This window comes from Cheilinus undulatus, linkage group 16, assembly GCF_018320785.1.
Source record: "Cheilinus undulatus linkage group 16, ASM1832078v1, whole genome shotgun sequence".
In the NCBI taxonomy this organism is placed as follows: Eukaryota; Metazoa; Chordata; class Actinopteri; order Labriformes; family Labridae; genus Cheilinus; species Cheilinus undulatus.
In genome coordinates, this window is record NC_054880.1 from 14,348,608 (window position 1) to 14,368,891 (window position 20,284).

General features: G+C 38.1%; 1 protein-coding gene across 6 annotated transcripts in view; it reads right to left on the minus strand.

Moving 5' to 3' along the window:
• Nucleotides 1-10,789, minus strand: part of LOC121523931 (MAP7 domain-containing protein 1-like) — a 62,078-nt gene extending 51,289 nt beyond the window's left edge. For all 6 annotated transcript variants that reach the window (XM_041809012.1, XM_041809009.1, XM_041809013.1 and 3 more), the window contains exon 1: nucleotides 10,435-10,789. In XM_041809012.1, the coding sequence (XP_041664946.1) occupies nucleotides 10,435-10,501 (67 nt within the window). In that variant the 5' untranslated portion in view covers nucleotides 10,502-10,789. The remainder of the gene's footprint in view (nucleotides 1-10,434) is intronic.
• Between the last annotated feature and the right edge of the window lie 9,495 nt (nucleotides 10,790-20,284).

Here is a 20,284-nt window from a genome sequence, read left to right on the forward strand (position 1 = left end):
AGCCTGTGGGTCCTGTGACCGAGATGTTGAGTGGTGAGTGACAAGTGTATGCGTGTGCGTGTGAGAGAGAGAGAGAGTTTAAGTGGGCGTCACGTCAAATGCTAAATACATCAGGGCTGTTATCTGCACACAGACACATATGAGCAGACATGCACTTCAAAGCAGCAGGACGTGGGGATGGGAGGGGGGGATGCATCTGTTAGTGATTCCCCCGAGGTTGGAATATCACGTCAACAAAAAACATCCAGTACATGTTCCAAAGCATCATGGGTAGCAGGAGAGGGACAAGTACGGGACAGGAACCAAACAGTAACAGCTGGGTGTCTAAGAATAAAAAGCAACAAATTTGATTAAAAATCACATTGATGCTGTTTTTTCTTAATAAAATGGTATAAATATACATGGATGATGTCCTTGAAAGGATTTTTTTTTAATCCAATTAGGGTTGTATTTGCAGGAAGAACAGGAAAAAAGCACTAATTTAATTCTGAAAAAGAATAAACTTGCAGTAATTAGCTTTCAGCTGACGCTCAAAGAAGTCAGATCTGCTTGAGCTGCAGGATAAAAGAGGACAGAGGGGGATAGTTCAAAAAGCCTGGAGGCAATAATCAATACTGAATGCATCTGATACATCAAAATGAATCTGCAGTTTCAATTTTCAAAAAAGTGTCGAGCAGCTTGTTGCTAAAGTGCTCCTTGATCATAACCACATGGTAGAAACAAATCGCACACTTCTGTTAGCATACTGTTTTACTATATACTACAATAAGTCCATATCCATGTATGACAGCTAGTATTGTGTAGTTTTGTCCTTAATCAAGCACTACAGGAAGTGACAACAGTTCAACTGCTTCTGTGTTCTTCTTCTACCTCTTTTTTAACAGCAAGTTGTAAACAGACATTAAGCGATTACAATCAGAAGTTGATCGCTATTTTCACTCACTATTAAAATCATACACTTGTATTTAATGTTTACATTATTCTCTTAAAGAAAATGAACTTATTTTGCCTTAATTTTTTCCTCTTGATTGAAATATTCTGCTGCTGCAAATAACACATTAGCTAGCTAACAGATCCTAACCATAGCTAGCACGATAGCATTCTAACAGCACAACATCCACTATGTCACCATTATGGCATTCACTGAGGTTGTGAAGCATCCATCATTAGAATACTGCATTTGAGTATATGTCTCAGTGAGAATGTACTTTGTGCACTTTTGCACTCGAAATATGTAGCATTTAGTACAGAAGTATGCCATTTGGGACATGTTAGATGATTTTTAAATTTACAGGTTAGAAAAGCCATGGCTGGATGCTAATATGAGGTGTGGTCTGATGTTTGCTTAAAGGTTATCAGATATGTTTTTTAACTTGAATTATGCTGCACTGTCTCCGTAACTTTAGAATATCCATCGTCTTTGTCTCTAATTTCATTGTCATCTTGCTTACCCCAGTCGAGGGTGTTAAAAGGTGGAAAAGAGGTATGTTATGCCCCCCTTAACACAAGTCTGAGTGTAATATTTCAATGACCATTATGGACAGTATTAATGTACCATCATCCCACTTTTTAAAACAAGCTAACAAGCTCTGTCGAGTGAGAAGCGAAAGAAAACTAAGAAAATATTCCTGTCAGACACTCCTGGTGCCTTGCCATCTCTGTCTTTCTTTGTTCATCTACATTAACATTGTGACAGAGGACCAAAGAAACAGGGTGGTTGAGTAAAACTAGAATTAAACTATGGAACTAAGTTGATTTTGTCGCTGATGTTTGCTCACGTTTTATCAGGATACAGTGGAAAAACAGAATGACAAAAATATGTCACACTTTAGATAATAACCTGAAACAAAGCAGTAAGGCACTGTTTTAATATTCAAGCTTCCAAGCCCAAGTGTGACCTCGAAGAAACATGGCCGCCAAGAAAATATTATCTATTACTGGATTGAGAAGTTTTGTAATTTTCTGATTAATATATCCAGCTAGACAAAGGTTTGCAAACTGTTTTAACTTAAACTATTCCCCCTAATCTTTTAAAGGTTTTGAATCATGGATAGATCCGAGCATTGACTATTTCATACAGAGAAATTTAATGTTTTGCTTAACTTAACCCTAACCCCAAAGCACAGTGAGCACTTCATGAGTACCTACTAAGAGCTCAAGCTCAAAATAGTAGATATTTAGTCTACAGGGCTAAAAATAATGTTTTAAGAATTGGGTGATTTTGGATTAACTGTTCAAGATTTGGAGTATTTGTGCACATTGTTGAGTTGGGAAAAGAAAAGGATTGGAAGTGCCTCTGTTTCGTGTTATTCCCTCAACCTGAGCTCTTAAACAGTCCCACACGTAGGTGCTGACTCAAGTCTATAGAATTTGATATGACAGATCCTTTTATGACTAAACTCTGCCTCACAACGCTGCCTAACAGGATTATGCTGCAAACCAGATTATTAATATCAATGTCCCATTCATGACTTCTGCTTTTTTCTGTTGGATAGGAAGGGAAACATGACTAATCTGTGCAAAAGCGTTCAGGAAGTTACATCCTTCTCTTTCTTCATATTGGCCCAGCGGAGTGGAGTGTTTCCTTTCTTTTCCTGTGGAGTCATGACTGTGATTAACGGCATCTGGTCACAAGGATCGCTGACGTGGAGGGGAGAGTGCTATGGTCTGCTCAGTGTCCTCTCTCCTCCTCCTGAAGAATCTGCTCACACCAAAACAACCCGCCTCAACCTCAGCTCCGCGTCCAGTTTCTCAGAGTCATTCTAGCCGATCCCATCCACACCCAAACATCTCAGCAGAAACCATCGCTCTCCCACCCACCCATGGACAAGCATTCAAACACCCAAACCACAAATGAGGCACAGTTGGCCGAGCTGTGAGAACTTGAGGCCAGGAGCTGAGAAGAGCTTTGTCTTTTTTTTTAAGCTTTAAAATTCCTCTAATTCTAACAAAAACAATGTGAAGTTATACTAACTAAAAACAAGAGCCAGGATTAAACTAAACAAACAGTATAATCCATGAATTAACCAATTACACTGCAGCAAGACATTTATTCTGTAACTATTTTTATAAGACTTATATTTCATCCAAACTTTATTAGCTTGCCACCAAACAAAACATTACACTATTTTGATCGTATTTTCATACAGGCACTCACAAATTAGTAACAGAAAAGGCTTTTATAATTAGGACTGAAAATGATTTACTTAATTAGAATTTTAAATAATTGTTAGAGTGTCTTGGGTGTCAACTTCCAACTTCAACAGCAGGACAGTGCTGCTAACGTTAGCTTCAACTCTAAGTCACACAAGAAACGTTTCCCTACTATAAGATGTGGGTAATACAAATTTAGCAGATACGCTAGCTTTTAAATTGACTTTTTATAATACAAGACAAACCGTAAGTGTAAATACACAAAATAATGTGGTACAAAACATTAAAATTTCTAGATTTGGCTAGTAGGTTCCAGCTATCATTGGGATGTTAAATAAATTCCTCACATACCTACTGTTGTGGTCACTGTTTTGCAAACAACTAAAACTAACCAAAATGTATTTTAATTTATCCAGTTTTGATCGCGCTATAGCAATGAGAACAACAGTGCTATGAGTTTCACTCCTGCTACTACAATTATTACTAATACCATTAGCCAGAGCAGTTAAGCTAATGGTAAAATGTTTCATCAAATAATGACATTAAAACAACTGTCATAAAAACAAACACTGTTATGACATAAATAAGTAACCAGCAGCTCCATAATAAGTAAAAATATTCCTATAATTTAATGTATTCCTTTCTGGAAAAGCTACTACTCCCGGAACAACTCTAACTAGCCGAACAAGCTAACGTTTTCAGCTAACCACTTTTCCATTTTCTCCCAGCTCTGCTGTTGTGTCCTCAGCTTTGGAAACATGGGAAACCACCCAAAAAAGTAAGTTTTGTTGTACAAAGTATCATTTCTGTTACAATAATTTTTGCTTTACTATTATCAGTTTGGAGACATAAAGCTAGCAGTCAAACAATTAATACACTTAAACAACCATCCTGAAATGTCATGATAAAAATTTGATAATCTGCAGCTTCCCAAAAAAAAAGTTAAGACTTTCTAATGAGTTTTAAGAATTCCTTTCTGAAAAAGGCCACTACATTTGGAACTATGCTAGCTAGCTGGTCAAGCTAATATTTTCAGCGAGCCCTGGACCTTTCCGTTTCTACAAATTCTGCTTTTGTATCCTTGGCTATGGAAGAATAATAAAACATTGCTAAAACTTACTTCAGAACAGAGTATCATTCCTACTACATGATTATGGCTTATCCACATTATTCCTGGGGCCGCTACTGTAAATCTGAATATGGGCGAAACTTCCGGTGCTAAGGCGGAAGTACATAAATACATGTATTTTAATACAGCAGCTAACGATAGATGCTAACTACGAATGAAGTTGCTGGATAGCAATTCACCGCGAATTTTTTTTTAAATACTGCTATATTTTTGTAATCACATGTTCACAGTGTTTGTATTGTAAGCTGTAAGTAAGTAAATATGGTGGATACCACATTATTCCTGGGGGGTCTACTGTAGCTATGAATATGGGTTGAACTTCCAGTACAGTACACTAACAATAATAGCAAAACGCGATTCTTCCACTGGCGTACTAAAGTGATTTAGCGTCAACAATGGTTGTTCTGAAATAAATATATATTTGCTGCGATAAACAATAATTCATTTTTGTTAACAAGTTAAATGAGCTGAATGTTTAAATAATGTTTTCTGTAATGCTCAGTACCTGTTACTTCAGTTATGGTACTAATTACGTGACAAAGTTAAATATATGTCTTTAACAACAGTGTTTAAAATATGCTGTTCACTGTTTAAATGCATTTGGGATGTAATTCTTTCAATATTAATTCATCATTAATTTAAAACTTGACATTTACCAAACTGAAGAGCTGACAACTTGAGTCACGGATAATTTTATTCATATAATTCCCACATTTTAAGAGGGATTAGTTGGTAGCTAATAAGGATTAACAGCAACCCCACCAACTAGAAATGTTATGTGAAGGTGGTGTCCAAACTCAGTTAACAAAACATGATCATGTATTACTATACTGATATGAAGCTAATAAAGTTAGCTAAATATGCTTGTCTAGGTTATCCGAGGTAATGTCGTCACTTTGTACTCTATAGTAGAGGGCGGAGAAATAATATTGTCCCGTTTGAGGTGAAGCAGTCGAAAGTTACATTTTTTAATGTCTAAATTGCTCTAAAATTCACGTTTCATATCTCATAAGCAATGCAAAGTTCTATTTATATATAAGGGACCGAAAGTTGTGCCCATATTCACGCAAAGAATCATGGGGGCTAGAAATAAGGTGGATACCAACAACAGGAGCAGTTAAGCTAATAGTCAAATGTTACATCAAACAATTAAATTAAAACAACTGTCCCAAAACAAGCAATTTACTGTTATAATTTATTTATAACACAAAAAGTGAACACTTTCCTATGATTTAAAGACTACCTAGCTGCTACTTTAGGAACTGAGCTAGCTAGCTGAACAAGCTAACATGGTCAGCTAACACTGACCTTTCCATTTTCTTCAAGCTCTGCTGTTGTGTCCTTAGAAAATAATAAAACAACCCATAAAGTATTTTTTTGTTCATAGTATCATTCTTCCTACAACAACTGCTGCTGAACTATTATCATTTAGGAGAAGTTAAGCTAACAGTAAAATTTTAACAACCAAAATTTACATTTCAATAACCAACCAGAGGTCCACAAAAAGTGAATACTTTCTTTTTTAAAGCGGTGATTCTTAACTGATGGGTCAGGACCCAAAAGTGGGTTGTGTTGTTTCCAGTGGGTCACTGACATTGTACAAAAGTTCATGTATAATTTGAGATAATAGAAATAATTACATATTGTAATTATCATATTGTATTTCCCATCTTTTGATTTATTTTGATCTACTGGGTTTATTTACTAGACCAAGGTTATGTCTTTTCTCGAGTATAATGGTGGAGGACAAGTAATGATAGGGGCCAACAAAAGCCGGAGCAGGGAGGTTTCTAGGCCAAAATCCACATTTCCAGCCTGGCCAGGGTGTTGAATGTGAGCCAAGAACATAACGTCAGCATGACTGGGAAGCTCACAGGGCCAGAGGGAGTCCACGTCTCATGATTACTTCCACAGCGGAGTGTTTAACTCCTCGCTGAGTGTCTGCCTGAGGGGCAGCAAGGCCGGAAAAGTTGATACAGTGACGGAGCAGATATCAGGAAACGGAAGTTTACACCTGGGAAGGAGTTGTAACCTGTTCTATCTAAACCCTCATTGAAATGAGCAGAGAGGGTTTTCTCTCAGCTTGACACAAAAGGTGGATTGTTTCAGCACAGGACGGTAGTGCCACTCCTATTGTGAGCTGAAAACAGAGAGTCTTTGAACATGTCATGTCTCGGAGAGGCTTGGTTTGACTCCAGGAATTGCCCAGAAAGTAAGACAGGAGGCTTCTAGCTGTGTTTCCTCAAAGACAAATCCTTCTAGTCCATTCTGCTCAGTAGCGTTGATCCAGAAACAACAGCATGCACCGAAAAGAAACCTGATTAAGAGCCTGTTGACTAGTTTCAGTGAATGTAAAGGGATGACGGGAAAGATGCGGTCAGGACAAGCAAGTGTGTATTTGTGGAGGGGGTCTGTAAGGGATTTGGATAGTCTACATGCATTAGGGCAAACCCAAAGATCTGCCAGCCTCAGACCCTAATAAATCACTCTGATACAGGATTATGATCCCCTCTTCCACTGCTGCAGGCACACCAAAGCTGCACAAAGCAAACAAGCCTTAGTTGGCTTTCCTTTCCTCCTATCTTTCTGTTTTTTGACAAGAATGAGACTCAGCTCTGAGAGCGGAGTCAGAAGAAGAATGTTTCTGTTTATCTAACACCCCGGCCTTTTTCGGCATCTAGCATTCCTCCTCATAACGTCACATGTTGATCCGCCATGCTGAGTGCAGGAGCTCATGCTGGACGGCTTGCAACCAAAACATCCTTTGTTTCAAGATACCTTATCAGTGGAGGATTTTTCTCAGGGACAATATGAGCCTTTTTCAGTTTCATTTACAGAAAAAACATCCACCTATACAACTACAGTCTTGTGATTTGGCTGTTTCTAGCTCCAAAGACAGCCACAGAGTTAAAAACCATGCTTAAAAACAACAAAATATGAAATAACAAATGATAAAATAAAATACTTGTCGCTAAAGAACCACCATCCAGTCAAATCCTTGCTAAGACAGTTCAAAATCTAAAATTCAAAACTCAGCACATTTTCAAAGAAAAACCTTTTTGAATATATAATGTTAACAAAGTGGATGGCCACATCAACGAAAACATTTAGAAAGTAATGTCAGACTTCTTAGCTAAGCCATGGTGTGCACAAATGTCAGGATACCAGAGAATAAAGGAGAAGGAATTGAAACAACTTTAAGGGAGAAATATTTAAATAACGGCAAGTGGTTTAAAAGTGGTGAAATTGCAAGAAACAAGTAGTGACAGTGGTTAAAGAGTAAAAAAAAAATGGGATAACGGAGGCAAATTTGGGTTACAGAAAGCAAAAAATGATGTAAAATGATGAAAAGTGGTTAAAAAGTGTCAAATATGGGTTAAAAAGGGCAAGAATGGGTGACTAAAGAAGTGAAAAGGGTTAAAAAGGAGCAAAAATTTGCTTATCGTACAACAAATGTGCAGAAAATGGTTAAAAGAGGCAAAAGTGGGTTTAATGCGGAACAAATTTGGCAAAAAATGGGCAGAAACTGTGATGCAAGTGGATAAAACGTTAATGAATTCATTAATAATTTGAGCATCAGACCCAGCAATTGTTCGCCAGTCCTTTCAGCTCCAAAATGATGTAACCATAACTGGAATGCTAGCACCAATGCTACTCATCCAACGCACATGTATTGATATCATCAATAAATCACAACTGGGGAGGGCCCATTCTCTGGGTTTTTCAGGGACCCAGCCATTTGTTGTGGGCACGCCTGCCTCTACCACCCCTGCTGTTTGCATGTTCACTTAGGGGTAAAGTGTCTTGATGGAATGGAGGGGTAGGGCTGCATGGTCCTTCAAATTGAGATTTTCCAGAGGCATACTCCAAACTGAGCGTCTCCTAGAAAGTCTGGAGAATCGTTGGCAAGATGGCAGCTCAACAACTGTAGTCAGTGGTTTCTTCATAAATAAAGGTTGAAATTGTTTCAACACATAATGGTCATGTTGATTTCCAACAAGCATTTTGAAATGGTATTTTGGGACTGAGCTTTAGTCTGAGATCTTGACAATAAACTCCAAACACTACCATCCCATAGCTGTGACAAAAACAAGCTAAGAAAAGAGACTGTTTCATGTCAGGCTTTTAGGGTCATTTTCAGGTGTTTGTTAGCACAATGCTGCTATTATATCGGTGCACTTATCAGCAGAGATGTATCGTTGGATTTTTTATTTCCTCCCACTGATCTTTATTGTCCATCCCCAAAATATCGCCAAATTTCTGGCAAGTAATCTGATAAATTAGGTGAAACCAGCTCTTCTTCCATGTGGCCTAAAGGTTGGGTCTCCATGTACAGAGGCTGCTGTCCTCCAAGCAGGCAGCCAGGGTTCAAGCCTGGCCCATGGTTCCTTTCCCACACAACATTCCACTTTCTCTCTCGCATTTTCTGAGTCTTTGAACTGTCTTACCAAAATAAAAGCACAAAAGTCAGAAAATGCACTGATGATGCATTTATTTATTCTTTTTGAAGGATAATATATGATGGCCAAGGTCTGTTGCTGGGCCAAGTGCATGCAAAATTTGAATTTTTTTAATAGGAAACATTTGTGGTATTTATGAGTTGGGATTAACCAATATTGGTTTTCAGTGCTGATACCAGTACAGATTATTAATAGTTCGTACTGCTGTCTGACTAGGATCAGTAACCCAGCCACTACCTTCCTTCTCAGTGCCCAGGAGCTGCTGGGGAGAAGGGAAACGAGGCTGGCCCACAGTACAGGGGGGGTGTCTAACTATGGCTGCAAACAAAGGCTTTGAGCCAGTGGTTTGGATTGGCACAATGCATCTGATTCAGAAATGGCAATCTGTAAAATAAAAAGCTGATAGACATAACTGGCCAAGTGACACATAGAAGCTCCAATCATCAGGCAGATATCAAGACAAGTCAATAAATATGGAGGCTGATATGTTGTATTAGTCTTGCCAATGCAGGTCACTTTGGTGGGAGTGAGCCTTGAGATTATTCATACAATAAGCCATAATATGTTTAAGAAAACGCACGGAACAATGTACTTGAATAGCATGTCCTTAAACAAGTATTTGGCCTCAAATTCCATATAAACTCCCACACATGCAGTGAGCAATGACAGGCTGCCTTCGCTGTGATAGAAAGCTGCAGCGGATGCTCCTCTGTCCATTTAACACTCCACATCAAGAGGAGATTGAAGGGGTGGTGGGGAGGTATGCTACTGAAACCAATGAACAAAGTCACCTTGCCCACCATGACACAGGTCAAGGAGAGTTTGATGGAACAAAAGGAAACCAGACCAGAATAAACAAAACTCAACACAATGAAATAATAAGACTTTCAGAGCTTGAATAGGCATGTGCTAATTACAAAACAGAAAAAATATCAAATAAATGAAAAATATTAGTGACGGTCAAGATTTTCTGGAACCAATTTAAGGGAAATTTGTTTAAAGGGGGGCAGGGCTACAAATCTGCTTACTATACATAATGATTAGGGTTTTAATTCATATTAAATACTGGATCGTGTAAATACGACTTTGCGTGTGTGAGAGAATAGGCTAAAGATGCAGATGTTCAACCTCTGCATCAGCCACTCTATGTGCTGTTAAAGTGCTCTAGAGCAAAAGGAGATAAAGGAGATGTTTCCCTGCTTTAATCTGTGTTTCTCACCAACACCGTAAGGCACTGCTGCTTGTTTAGACACAGCGCTGCACCCGCTCTCCAGTGTCAGCTCTGCCTGGTTGTGTATGAGTGCCATTTTTCACCCTGTGCACCACTGACGTGTTTGGTAATGGAGACCACAGCGCGGTGCAGCATTTCCAGGATCAGTGCTGCTTAGGACCCGCCTGTTAGAGATGCAGACGACCCGCTGTTTGCTGTGCAGGAATTACAGCGGGGTCGCAAGGGCGTTAAAACATCCCTTTTATTTCGGTTTCAGTGGGGGAAACATCATGTGTTGCATTAGTGCAGCTGTTGAGTCTTAAATGTTCCCTCTGAAAACACTGACACGGATCGATTATGAATTGTAGGATGAAAAGATTAGGGAGAATAACAGGGAGATAACATCATTTACAATCAAAACCCCACCTTTATTCCACACTAACGGTATTCCTGACCTATTTTCTTCTTTGACTGATACTCACTTTTGTCTGTTAGTGTCAGCTTCTCCTCGAAATGATGTCCGAGCTCCTTATAATCCATTGTTTCCATTCAGGCGGATCGCAGTCCTGTTCCAGTTGCTGTCATTCCTCAGAGTCCTCCCCGAGTACAGGAGATGAAACTCCCGGTACAGATCGACCAAACACGCCCTTAGTAAATCCAACCGGAATAAAGCAAAAAGTGAAAAAAATGTTAGGTGAAAACAAGACAGGATCCGATAAAAACACACCAAACGTTAAAAACGATGACTTATAAAGAGTTTGTTCAAATGTCGTTAAAATTATTGTCACGGTTGAATCCACAGGGTCGTTAGACTGAAATGTACAGTGCGGGAATAAAAGCCTCAGTGAGTGCTGAGAGCCGCAGGATGGGATGTCAGTTACAAAGCGTGAGAAACCCGTTTCCGTTACAGAATTTCAAAATAAAATGCGCGTAAATTTTTGTTCTCGTTTAACATCTAACTGTAATTTTTATTTGTAATTAATTGTAATTTATTTTATTCATTTGGATAAGTTGTTCAAAACAAAAAAGTAGGTTTAGTTTTCGTCAAGATGACTGAAACTAGACTAAAATGTAATTCCGTTTTCGTCTGTCATTCCATTCCATTTCTCCATTGTGGGTAAATCTGTTAAAAACAATGCATCTATAGCTATTCTGCCTCTCAGCTGTAGAAAGCAGGGACCCCGGGTTTGACAGGGTACATAGAACACACTGCCATCATTTGGTACCAGATTTAGGCAAGAAAATAAATGCTCGTACTAAAAGTAAAGACTAAAATGTGAGGACTTTTTATGGACTAAAACTATACAAAAATGTTTTTGAGTTTCTGTTGACTAAAATTAGACTAAAACTAAAAAGGTAGAAATGACTAAAATGTGACTTAAACTAAAAGGCATTTTATCTAAAGACTAAGACTAAAATTAAAAATAGCTGCCAAAATTAACACTGATTTGGATCCCCATTAGCCACTACCTAAAATGCAACTACTCTTCCTGCTGTCCACAAAGAAAGACACTAAACATCCATGTAGATTATAGTGATAAAAGTCCAAACAGGAAAAACTTACAAGATGTTAAAATCATAAGTAAAACAAGAAAAATGATGACAATACAATTGCAATTACAATAGACACCAATAAGGCCAAGATAAATCTACTAGCAATCAAAAAGGTAATTTTTAATACATCTTTAATACAGTCCCATGAGGTATAAATTAAACATTTATGCTCTGCTTTGGTCAAAATTTACCACAGAGCAAGCATCTGAGGGGTTTTTGACCCTGTATAAACCAGCTCTAAACAGCCTTTCACAGATGCTAGATTTTGGTGTGTGTCTCTTTAAATGACCCCGCCCACAGAGCTCAATAGTGTCCACCCACTTCTACCGCTCTAGTTCCAAAGTGAAATTCAACATTTTTAGACATATTGCAAAAATCCTTACGACAACACTTTTACTGTATGAACCATGCTAACCAGCTACCCAAACACTTGTGACAATGAAATATTTTGTAGCAAAAATGGCATCGGAAACAGAGAAAAGGGCAAAAGTGCAAGACTGTGTATAATTTCTTTAATAGGTTGAAGGAACTACATATCCCACAATGCATTGCAACTAATTTAGTTTTTTGTTCAGGATAGTTTTTCAAGCTTTTTCTGATTTTTCTGTTCTCTCTTTCATTGCATTGCTACAGGGCACCCCTGGAAAAGAGACCTTGGTCTCAGTGGGTCCACCCTGCTAAAATAAAGGATAAATAGAAAATAAAATTAAAAAATTGAAATGCAATGGCAGCATGTGTTGCCATCATTAATGCTCAGCTGTCTTCATTGGCAGGCAAGGTAGAGATTTCCATGCTTACTGGAGCCCCACCAGTTAGACATTGTTGTGACACATAAGGATTGTGGGTTCTGTAGAAGTTTTGGGGTTGTCTGTTTTTCTTGAAAAGAAGTTGATATGTTACAAACATTTGTCTTCAATAGGAGCCTATACTATTGTTTAACACCCAGGTAGCTCATGGTGAGTCTGACTTGAATTCTTTCCACAATATTGCCAATAACAAAATCCACTATGGAGAAAATGAATGGGTAATTTTATTGCTGGAACCACACTGTTAAGCTCTGTTTCTTCTGTGGGTTGTGCTGACATGCATGCAGTTTTGTGCTTCTTTGGTCATGGGTGGAGATGTCAGGTAAGAGACAGCATTAAATGAATAATAAAAGCATTCCCACCAGGTACTTTGCCCAGAGGATGCTGAGCCTAGAGCCTTGTTTTTCCATACATAGACCTATATATTGATTCTTTTATGATAATATTATATTTTTATGGTACTAATTCCTTCTGACCCCAGGACCTGAGTACTACATTCTGTTCCTTTTCATGTAGCCTATCCTGGATTTACAGTACTATCTATATGTTTAAATCTATACCCTTATCCACATATGAGAAATACCTTGATGACAAAGTCTGTAGTTACACATAATGATAAAAGAAAAATCAAAAGGATACTCACACTTTCCTAAGTGATAGTATATTCACCGGAAAATCATTGCCCTTTTAACGTTTGTCGACATACTTCCGGTTGTAGCCGTCTCTCTTTCTTGCTAGCTTGACGCAGCTCCTCTCAGTGAAAAACCGCATGCCGGACAACTGGATTGTACCAACTGTTTCACGAGGGAAGAAACTCATTAAGAATTCAAACACCAGGCCCATTAAGTCAGTGAAACTACGAAACGACCAATTATTTTACCATTAGGCCTTTAATTAGATTAAATCTTACACGTGAGATAGAAAAATCTCGCATTATACTTCTGAACCCCATAAATGTCGAATAGTTTGGTCCATCAGATGATTTCCAGCAGCTGAAATCACCCTTATGCCTGGAACGAGTTGGTTGTCATAACAACGTAATAAATGGACTCTGTGTAATTAAGACAAGTACGTCTGTGTTAATTAACAGCAGAAAGGCCTATTTACTTACTAAGCCAAAATACTGTACAATTTATTCTATAGAATTAAAACCCTGATTCCATAAAAGTTGGGACACTGATTAAAATGTAAATAAAAACAAAATGCAATGGTTTTCACATTTAATCAACCCATTTTTTTTATTCACAGTAGATCATATCAGATGTTAAAAATGAGCCTTTTTACCATTACATCCAAATATTAGCTAATTTTTTTTATGTTTTATAAATGGCAGAAACTCAACACAAAAAGCCAGTATGGACAACAAAAGGCAAGGCGCAAAAAAAAGTGTTACTTATGCAACTAATGCCTTTTGCAACTAATCAGGGTTAATTGTCAACAGGTCAGTAACATGACTGGGTATAAAATTAGCATTTTATAGAGGCAGAGCTTCACAGAAGTAAAGATGGGGATTCTGATCAATGGTAAACATGGCCCTGTCCCTATGTTTTTGAGATGTGTTGCTGCAATCAAATTAAAAATGAGCTAATATTTTTCACTGAATGGTAAAATATCTCAGTTTCAAAATCTGATATGTTGTTTATGTTCTATTGTGAATAAAATATGAGTTTATGCGATTTGCAATCATTGTATTGTGTTATGACATTTTACACAGCGTCCCAACCTTTTTCAAAATCGGGGTTGTTCATGAATACTACTGAAATATCCCTTAAAAGGATCAATGATGTTAATCAACTGAAAAAAATATTGTTATATGACTGCCCAATGTTGCACATTACATTCTTCTTAGACTGAGTTGACAGTGACAGTGCATTATGCAGCTCATTTAATATTGGAGATGACATGCCGGTTAACAATTGATACGACCTTCCTGTCACTGCAGGAGACAGAGGAGGGCAGTCTTCCAGGAGGAAATCTGCCGCCAAGTGTTATCTGATAAGGACAGAGACAGCGAGAGCAAAACAAAAAAAAAAAACAAACAAGAAACAGCACAGGCCATAATATAATGCTGAATTAAACACGGCCTTATTGGCTCTCTTTTTAGCAGGTTGTTACGCCCCTAAATACAATTATATCCACATCAGAACTGTTGTGAATTTTCAATATGACATCTTGCCTCATAAATAAAGATAAAAGAGCAAAAATGGGATGGTGTGTCATTCATTTTTTAAAAGATGCTTTTATAAATAGTCTGACCAGTACCTTTTTGGTCATCTGGATAAAAATTCAGATAAATTATAAATGAGGTCATCATTTTTCATGAATCTACAGGCTTTAGTAGCTGGGACTGAGTAGAAAAGCATGTCAAAAAGCATTATAAAAGTCACTGAAAGGTCATTTAGAGACGAGAGCATAGACTATATAACATGCTGTACTAAATGCTAAAAGGCCAAATGTATGCAAGATGAAATATGCATGACCCACTTAGCTTAGAGAAGACATTAAAGACCTCATAGAATCAAACACTTAATTTGAAGCTGTTTATTGAAGCTGTATTTGGTCCAGTCTTCTCTTTTCCTGTAGTAAAGTAACCTCTATTTTTAAAAGTTAAAGTTTACACTAAGTGAAAAGCAGAAACTTTCTAATTTCCTTTAAAAATGATACATTGAGGCTAAAGATTGCTTGTGATGAGCTGCAACACAGCTAATCAATCGAGTTGCTGCCCTGTAGCACTCTCAGGGGAGTAGAAAGCAGCTTCATCAAGGCTAATGGAGTTAGATCTGATCTATACATACAGTACATGCATGTGAGGGAGGGAACAGCTCTGTTGTTGAGTCTGGAGCCTGAAAAAAAGATGGGTTACTGCAGCAGTAATGGGTTTGGAAATGCAACACCATGATAGAGGAGAGTCGAGCAGCTTACTTATTTAGCTGCTCATTTCCATCTAAACAGACATTAACACTGACACATCTGAGAACAGAATTATTTTTGCATAATTTGTGTATCTAACCATCCATAGCATAAATTTTAACACTGGTTAATTCTAATGTGAAAATCTGAAATGTTTGGAGACATTTGACAGCATTGAAAACATTCTTCCTTTTATTCTTGCCATACAAGGATAAAAGGAAGAACATAAACAAGTTACTATATCAGGACTTGTTTAGATGGATGAAAGGGTTCTTTGTTGATCTGGTGATTATATTTAGACATACATGGTAGTTAATTAATAAACTTCAAAATTCCCCCTCATCTACTGGACATTTAAACAGCATGGGTCTGCTGACAGTCACACTCTTTATGTAAAGGCAAGTATAAGAAAATAACAAGACTGAGAGCCTGCAAATGGTGATGCATCGGCCAGGTCCAGCCCACCTGCACCAGTATCTGGCCTTCAGGGACCCTTCCAATAATTTTATACAATGAAGAAAACAAAGTGAAGTTTACCCGCTCCACCAATTTTGATATGATTTCACTTCAGCTCTTTCTTGTGTGGCCTTACTGCAAAATTTGAAGGTTTTGAATAACTGTACTCTGTCGTACTTGATACAATAATGTGCATATGTTTTAAGCATGTAGGGCACTAAGGATTCATCACCAGGCCAATGTGCCACAACCCAGGGCTGAGGAGGGGGATGGGCGACCAGAGTCAAGCTTGACACATGTCAACAGTCAAAGGTCAAGCTCTACAACTTTTCTTCTGTCCACCCCTGGTAATATTCTAAAAGACTGCCAGTGGTCTTTGGGCCCTTGGGGCATCCACAACATGACCAGGATGCCACGTCCACCCCTTAAAGTGTGGACCTTATTTTTTAACAGTTTATTTTTCCATGCCTCTGGTAATATGCAAGGACATCCAGAGCACTGGAGTTGTGTCAATCCTCCCTCCTGACCAATGGTGCCCTCAGAAGGCTTACTCATCGTCACACACCTTTGTTCAGCCTCCTTTTTGTGCAAAACATGCCTAAAAGTTCTGCACAGTACTGTATATTCATGATATGAACATCTACATCATCTTTTATTTGTGCAGTGGGAGACATTTCATGAATGTTTCAGTACTTAAATTGATATTTTAAAACAATTTGGCCTTAAGCATGAACTAATTGGGGACCTTGTTCTATTTCTGACATCAGCTCTGTTGCATCTTGGTTGCAGTACTGTTTGAACTTAATGCAAAAATAAGAATACTTAAATGCTCTCAATGGCACTGGAGCAGGGAATATGCAGAACCACTGTCACCATCATAGCATAGCTTGACAAGAATAAAAAATCTCTGTTTATCTTGTCAAATTTTGGAGACCTTTGGTCATGAGCCAATGCCTCTGTCTCTAAATGTTCTTTATAATGATAAAGTTTGGAAATAATTTAACTGAAGCTATTGGCATTTAATCATTTTTCCCCTTGTAACCCATGTTTGCCTCTTAAAACCAAATTTTGCCACTTTGAATATGTTTTTGTGCTTTTTAACTCCTTTTCACTAAATTAAATGCTGCTACTGTTTTGCCTTCCTTACATTTAATTGCTGCCATTATCCCATTTTTCAACTTTTTAACAGCTTTTCACCATTTTCCTACCCACCCTTCTGCCTTTCTTAAGCAAGTTTTTGATGCTTTTTGCCACTTTAAACCCATTTTGACTCTCTTTTTACCGCTTCTCAGCCATTTTTTAAATTTTCAGCTTTTTTGCCTTTTTTCACAATTATTAAACCAGTTTTCTTTTTAAGTTATTTCAGTTCCTTCTACTTTATTCTCTGGCATCCTGGCATTAGCGCAGTCCTAATTTTCCTAATGGTTTAGTTTGATGTGTCCATCCATTTTGTTAATGTTAACAAAAAGGTAATTCTGGGGTTTACATATTGAAAAAGACTATACAGTATTACAGCATAAATAAACAAATGAAATTCAATTTTTGTTTCCTTGATAGGAGTGGTTATTATTCAGGGTAAAATTAACTTCAAAGAGGGACCGTGGTTTTCCTGACCTCCATGGGCCCCCCATTTGCCTGGGCCCCAGAGTTCTCTCCCCTTTATCCTCCCTCATGAGTGGCCTTGCCTGTGGTACAGCTCTCTCATATGATATCATTAATGTCACAGTCGTATTCTTAATAAAACATATTTTGAACCAGACTCCAGCAAAACAATAGCGCCTGAGATCTGCTGATGTCCTGCCAAGCAAAAGACAAGCTGGCATGATGAGCTCTGACACAGGAAACATCTCTCTGCCAGGACAAATGAGTTTAACTAGAGCCTAAGAGCCTACATTTAAATAAATTAGAGTTAAATGAAGCCTCATATACCGGGTTTGGGCACTGACAGTCTTGAATAAAGTAGGGTTTTTAATGAGTGAAGATTCAGCCTGCTTTTACTGTTGAACTTTTCCTACACCAAAGCCCTTTCTCCATGACAATCTCTTTGAGCTAGTGCATGTCCGTACTCGCCTTCACCTGACGAAGAAACTGGGAGGTACAGAGGGCCTCCCATAAACCCACAGAGGCATGCAGTTAATTGCCCCTCCTACATATTCTTCCACAAAAGCTCTACAAAAAGACTCTAACCCAAGAGGCCTGCAGTTACACTTAAACCTCTCGCCTGGATCCTCCCATGAGCACAGTTCTGTTTGCAAAAAGGAGTTATAAAATGCTTTTTCACTGTAAAACCCTGAAGTGCACAATGGTTTGGTTTTTACAGGGCGAGTACACATATTTGGAGAGCACACTGCTGAAGTCACAGTCTGAATATAACCACAGCTGCTACAGTGGGAGTGCAGCTTGTCTGCAGTTGGTGTGGTTATCGAGAGGAGAGCATGGAGAAATATTCCCAACTGATTCCTTGTGAGCAGATGACACTGTGGTCTAAACTAGATCTCATCCTTTGTCTGTGGAAAAAAGCCAGAGATATAAATAATAACTGCTCTGGCAACATGTTGATTTTTATTCAACCACAGAGCAGATCTCTCTATGACAGTAGTTTCCATGTGGTGAGCACCAATGCCACGTCAGTTTTTAAAAATCAGCTTTTCAGAGTAAAAGTTTCCTAAACGAAGGTTAAAAACATGTTTATACAGTTTTTGGCAGAGGTAAGAGATTGATGCCATACTCATATATGCTGGATATGAGGTTACAGCTGCTGGTCAGCGGTTGGCCTAACTAAGCCGTAGCAGAACCTGAAAATGAGGAAACTGTTGGTCTGAAAAAGATTTCTAAAGATGGCTACCTTTATCATTATCATTATCATTATTATTACAGGTTTTATGGTAGCTACAAGCCTGACAAATGTCTAATATTTACAGTGAGCTGTCTTGTAGTTTAAAACCAGTAGAATGTTTTATGTCCTGATTTGTCTTTGTTTTGATCAAGCTGCAGTAAGCTGCCAATATTAAGTACAATAAACTGCAATTCTTCAAGTGTCCACTTGAGGCTGGCTGCAAAAGCCAAGGAATCTCCATTGGCACCCACATTAAAGAGGCCGTGTTTTCAGAAGAAATAAGCATCCTGACAGTCTGGTTCAACAAACACATTTGGAGCAAGTGACTCTTTTCTTTATTGGCACATACTTTAAAAGGGATCTTTTTTCATAACTCATCCATTTTGATTTTATCAAGGCTTTCTGTTATTCATAAATTTGCATATTATGGCTGAGGCAGATTTGATAGACAGCTGGATGCTTTGTAGCTGTTTACCAGAAGGCTAAAGAACCACCTTACCTCCACCTTTTTGCCTTTTCTAGACTCATCAAAAAAAACAAAAAACAAAAAAAAAACAGTGGTTCGCAAAGTAAAGGTCAGGACTCCTTAGGGGTTGCGGGATGGTTTCAAAAGAAACAAGAAAAAAGTAGTACTCACAACCACTTGTCCTCAATAGTCCATACATCAGGGCAGAGCCACAAGTGTTAACTATCCTAGGCTTAGCCCAAACTTAGCCAAGACAGTCGGGCTGCAGACCGTACATCTCCTATCTCTCAGTACGGAAATATGTGCTACAAACTTTCAAAATAAAATAGGATTAAAATTTCGTTTAGGGTTAGAGTAAGGGCTAAGGTACTGGTTAGGACACCACAAGATAAGAGTAAAAAAGTAAACAGTCTTGACAACGAAGCAAGTAGCAATTTCTTATGTAGCTCTGTTCATTGCAGAAGCTACACAGAAAACAGAGCTACAAAGGCAACATAGTCCCGTACTTAAAGGGGACATATTATGCAAAAATCACTTTTTCAGGCTTTTCCAACGCAAATATGTGTCCCTGGCCTGTCCACAATCCCCTCAAGTACCAGAAAAATCCATTCCCTCTCCACCCCTCTTTCTCCATCTTTCAGAAAATGTGTGCTGAAACAAGCCGTCCTCAGATTTTACATCTAGTGACGAAGGGCTGAAACAGAGGGGTTTTTAGACATGCAAAAATCTTAAACTGAAGTGTTTTTTTTCAGCAAAAAACTTCACAGGCATGTTTTGGGGACCTCTGATACCCATATAAACTTGTCTTAAAAGGGTAAAATATGTCACCTTTAACGTAGTTAAAGCTAACCTCACAAAGCAGCTCCATAAATTACATATTTATGTAGCTAAGTATGCTTTGCTATATTTGCTAAAGCTCACGCAGCTTAAGCTAACTTAGCTACATAGTAATATTGATTACATGGCTTGCATTGCTATGTTAGCCTTAGCTAAAGCTAATGAAGCCAAAGCGAACCACCATTTGTGTATCTACTTCTAAAATAGGTCTATACATGACTCAATCCTCTGACCCTTAGTTCTATTTAATTTTTTATGAATCGTTTTCTTCGTTGGTAATGTTTGCAATGCGGTTATATCATGAATGTAACTGCCAGAATCTGTTTATGAATAAAGTTGTGTTAAAAAAAAAATCTAAAACCAGAAATACATTGTACAGGCAAATTATGGCACTTCCTTTCTGAAATCTACAGCGTCTCAGATGAACAGTCTGTGAGTGTGGCCTTCAGAGATCAACGGTCTATAGC